The sequence below is a fragment of the Haliaeetus leucocephalus genome, unplaced genomic scaffold (assembly GCF_000737465.1).
Source record: "Haliaeetus leucocephalus isolate CR32 unplaced genomic scaffold, Haliaeetus_leucocephalus-4.0 Scaffold189, whole genome shotgun sequence".
Classification (NCBI taxonomy): domain Eukaryota; kingdom Metazoa; phylum Chordata; class Aves; order Accipitriformes; family Accipitridae; genus Haliaeetus; species Haliaeetus leucocephalus.
In genome coordinates, this window is record NW_010972625.1 from 863641 (window position 1) to 868289 (window position 4649).

General features: G+C 55.4%; 1 protein-coding gene across 2 annotated transcripts in view; it reads right to left on the bottom strand.

Annotated features, from left to right (window-relative positions):
* Window positions 1-295: 295 nt before the first annotated feature.
* SNX12 (sorting nexin 12) overlaps window positions 296-4649 on the bottom strand; it is a 4638-nt gene continuing 284 nt past the window's right edge. The window contains exons 2-4 of one of the 2 annotated variants that reach the window (XM_010565285.1): window positions 2816-2911; window positions 2474-2598; window positions 296-1967 (exon numbers count right to left, since the gene is read on the bottom strand). In XM_010565285.1, coding sequence (XP_010563587.1) covers window positions 1865-1967; window positions 2474-2598; window positions 2816-2911 — 324 coding nt within the window. In that variant the 3' untranslated portion in view covers window positions 296-1864. The remainder of the gene's footprint in view (window positions 1968-2473; window positions 2599-2815; window positions 2912-4649) is intronic. The other variant, XM_010565284.1, reaches the window with a different exon arrangement.

Here is a 4649-nt window from a genome sequence, read left to right on the forward strand (position 1 = left end):
CTCAGCGGATCCGCGCAGCGCCCCCTGCCGCCGGGGAAGCCCCCCCGCCCTCCTCCCGCCTCCGCGCAGCGCCCCCTGCCGCCGGGGAGGCCCCCCGCTCCCCTTCCGCTTCCGCGCAGCGCCCCCTGCCGGTGCTTCCCCCGCCCCGCCAGGCCCCAGGACGAGGCAGAGACTTGGCTTCACAGTGGTTTAATGCGAACGGAACCGGGACGTTACACTGGACAGGGTGGAGACAGCTGGGTGGCTGGCAGCCCCGCGGCAGGACAGGCAGGAGGAAGGGGCCGCCCCAAGCGGGCGGGGGGCCCGGGCTGAGCCCTGGCTGCAGGCACAGCTGCCTCCACCAGCACCAGCCTCCGCGCTGCTCCACAAACCCTTCCCAGGCCGAGCCGGCCCCCAGAGCGGTTCCCTCCTGGTTTCAGCGACTTCTCCCCGAGAGCCAGTTACCCAGCAGTGCCAGTTCCTCACCAGAAAACCCAGGAGACGTTAGGGAGCCCTTGGGGGACGTGCTTGGCAGGAACGGGAGGGCAGTCACTGCAGGCCTATGCTCCAAGAAAGACTCAACTGTGCCACCACAAAGTGACCAAGCGCTTATAAACCAGCCAGCTTTGACCTGAGGAGTCCCCCAGCTAAGGCCTAACCTTGCTCATCACAGCTGTGGCAGCTGGAGGAGCCTCCAAAGGACAGTCCTGCTGCAGCAAGTCACAGCCTTGTGGTCACCCTCAAGCTCTGGACACTTCCCTGACCAGTCTTGTGTCCTCGCTTCCACACAAGTAACTGCCTAGCTCACCGCAGAACAGGGGAGAACACACAAAAAGCCATTGTTACTTCTCCTGCTTCATAAGCAAATGTCTAACCCAGGACTGACTGACCATATTCTGCTGTTCCTTTCTGGAGAGGTAGCCTCACCCCAAGCCCCACTGATGGGCTCCTCCTGTGGCAGCCACCATGGCCACACACTACAACAGCCCTTACCAGCCCTCTCCTGCTCCTCCTCAGCCAGACCCATCTCCTCCCCTCTGCAGCTGGGGCGCAGGATAAGGTCACCATGGCTCAGCTGAGCAGGGTGCTGCTGGAAACACCACCACACCAGCCTGCAGCAGAGCAAGCTGTGGCATTTTTTAAACCCTGGGCCAAGGCATCGCAGCACACACTGCTACAGCCCAGGCTATCCCAGCTTCCACACGTCAAACTGCCCACACAGAGCATCATGAGAGCACACGTCATGGAAACCCCTCGAGCTGCCAGCAGCATGTCAGAAAGGAGGGGGATTAACACGAATACACCAAACAGGTCTGTAATGCAGGAGGCTGAGAGCAGGGTTAGAGTAGGCCTTGGGTCTCAGCACTTCCAGACAGTGAAGAATGGGGGTTTCATGCAGGGTGAATGGGGTGGACAAGAGACCAACACACCCAGGCACCTACTCACTGTTTTGGATAAGCCTTACTAAAATGCTAATACCTGATGCGATCACTGACCAACATGACAACTGCTATTCTTCAGAGTCTCCTGCAGAGATGCTTGGGGCTGCACAGATAGGGGACTGAAGGTCAACTCATACCTTCCTGTACAGGGAGAGGAGCAGCTCCTACACCATAACGCCATAAGCAATTTCCTGCTCCACACCTATTCACATCTGCCCCTAGGTGTGGGATAACATGCTCACTTGCATAAATCTTCATACCTTTAGGCCAAGACCACAGCCCAGTAGAACAAGCTGCTGCCAGTTACAAAACAGGAAAATACTGAACAAACTGGGAGGTTCAAGAGAGGAAAAGCTGGTTCAGAGAAGACAGATTTAGTGTAAAAATAAATGTCATTTTTGCAGGAGGGAGGGTGGAATGGAGGAAGACAGTGCCAGGTGCTCCTACTGGCGCACTTTCCCTGGGACGTAATTCCTATCAATAGTCTCCTCTTGCAGGAACATATGTAAGCAGCGCTCATTCTGTGCCAGTGGGTGTCCAGCAATTCTGGAAGAAAATCAGATGTGGAGGTTAGAACAGCCACCACCGAGACCCTGACACCTCTGCTCTCTGTAGGGAGCTAATAAGGCAGACCTCCTCGTTAACGGGCAGCCAGCTCCAAGCACACCCACACCAGGCTCTGCCCAAGGTCACCAGATCGGTGTGCAACAGGGCCAACAAGAAGTACTTGAGGACAGGGTGTTCCCTCCCACACCATGCCCTGCAGCAGGGCACGAGCATCCTGAACCAACACTACCCTGTCGGTGGGTCTCTGCAGCACAGCTATTCTGCTAATATTTCCTTCACTCTCAGGAGAGAGTGCTGAACACAACCCACACTCAAGGCAGGACTTGCTTCAGAACCATGGTTTCATTACCCGGCTGCAGGCACCATCCTTTAGCACGGCACCTGTGTGCAGCAGATCAAGACTGCTTCCCAGTCAATCCACAGCCCTCTTCTACCAGCAGTAGCCAGAAAGGCAGCACACAGCAAACCCAGGACATCAAGCTTACTTGTTAATAAACTGTTCTAGTCCCTGTCTCCGCTCCTCAATGAAGGACTCCTCAAAGATGCCTTCGTCTCCTCGGAAGGGAAGCTGTCGTTTCAAGGCTTTTCCAGGCAGTGGTGGCACTACAATCTGAAAGCACAGAATCACCCTGTCAGCAGAATATCCACCTGCAAGCAGATATCCTTAACCATTTGACACTCACCTCCAGCTTCATTATATGCATAGAGATCAAGCCCCAACAGCTGCCCACCATCACAGCCTCTCTTCTGGGCAGCTCAAAATTATTGCTACAACTGTTCCCGTATGTCCTGGTTTCAGGAACAGGCAGATCTGAGCCAGGCCTCACCTTACTGTCTCGTTCCAGCTCATTCTTCAGCCATTCAAAGTCACTGTATCGTCTCCTCACACACGACTCCTTCAATTTGAAGATTGGGAGGTTTGTCTGTAATGAAGAGAGTAGTTAATCTGCAGGTTGCTTTGGAAGCCAGATAGTATTTCCACATGTCATTGAAACCTGAAGCTGCGTTTAGAAAACCAAGCCCGCTGAGAAGGAGGTATCATGAGAACACCCAGCTTCTTTATTCAGGACAGAGCACAAGCACAGAAGCCCTTTGGAATCAAGCAAGCACTTGCCAGGCTACTCAAAGCCAGCCATTCCCTCCCCCTCAAGTGACTATTTCAGGAACACACCCCCTCCCAGGGGCATGCGCTGGAACCAGGGCTCACAACACAGAGAAGGCTGATTTTTTTTTTCCCCTTGAGTTCACTCCATTTTGAAGTGATCTACAAAAGAGCTTCACAGCAGAAGAAAAGAACCTCCAACCTGACACTGGTATTTCCATGGAAGAACTAAGGGAGGAAATCTCATCCCAGCAACTGTTCAAGGCCAGAACTCATACTCCAGTCTTCTTTCAGAACAGATCATCTACCCTAACAGGCAAGCAGCTTTTTCTTATCTGGCTTGTGTCACTGGAGGAACATGCAGCAATTCCCCATCCTTCTCCCCCACCACTAGAGTCTAAAGACTGACAGCTATAGTAACTTTACCTTTATCCTATCAACACAGCCTGAAATGTTGAAGGAACCGAGGTAGCAAAACCTTCTGACAAGCAGCGCCCAGATGAACACAGGTATTGCTGCAACACATTTAACTATATTCTTATAAGGTCTGTGAAGTAAAACCAGCTGCTTTCAAAGCATCCCCACAAGAGCTAGTTTCAGTGGGACCGAGAGGTTCTCATTGCCACCTGCCAGGCACCCTTTGGCAGGCTGATGAAAACCAAGTGTCACAACAAAAAAAAGCAAACACACAATTTTTCTGAAAGGCAGTGGAGACTTAGCAGTTAAATCATGCTATGAACAGAAGTCAACGCCAGCACCCTAACATGCGCTAAAGGTAGTTTGTTTCCGGGGAAGCTCAATTTTACTTTTACTTCCTTCAGCTATCAGATGCAGAGCTGTGAAGAGGTCCCCAGTTCAGCTCGGTTAAGACCCAGGGAAGAGAACCCTGCAAGAAGTGCTCAGCCTGCTATGCACGCTCCTGGATCACAGGCTCTTTGTAAAGCCATCAAGCTGACTCAGAAGGGGTAGCTAGACTGCCCTGTGATCAGGTCCCAAGATACAGCTAGCTAGCTTTCCTCTCCTGCTCAAGATAACCAGCTGCACGCAGTCACGCCCTGCTCAGCAACCACCCGACGGTGCCCAAGTGCCAGGGCTGGGGCTCTAGAGAGGGGACAGAAGCCTGCTGAGGCAGCACCCTCCTTGTCCTTGTGCATACCAGCCCTCGTCGGATGCTGAAGGGCCCCGGCAAACCCACCAGCTGCGAGCGCTCTGACCTTGAGCCCGGGCCCGCCGGAGAGCCGCAGGCAAGCTGCCAGCCCCAGCCGGGCCAGAGCTCACCTCCTCAGCCCCCCCCTCCCCACCGCCGCAGACAAGCACGGACCCTGCCCGGCTACCCCAAGCCCCAGGAGCTACGCCCGGGCTGCACGGGGCCGCCGACACACAGACCGCCGCTCCCCGCCCCGACCGCGCAGGCCGCGCTCAGCCAGAGCAGCGAGACCACCCCGGCCCTGCCCCGGCCGCCCGCCCCGGGCCACCCCGGCACTGCGCACCAAGCGCTGCCGCCCCTCCCCGGGCCGTACACCCGGCCACGGGGCAGCGCAGCCCCGCCAGGGCACACA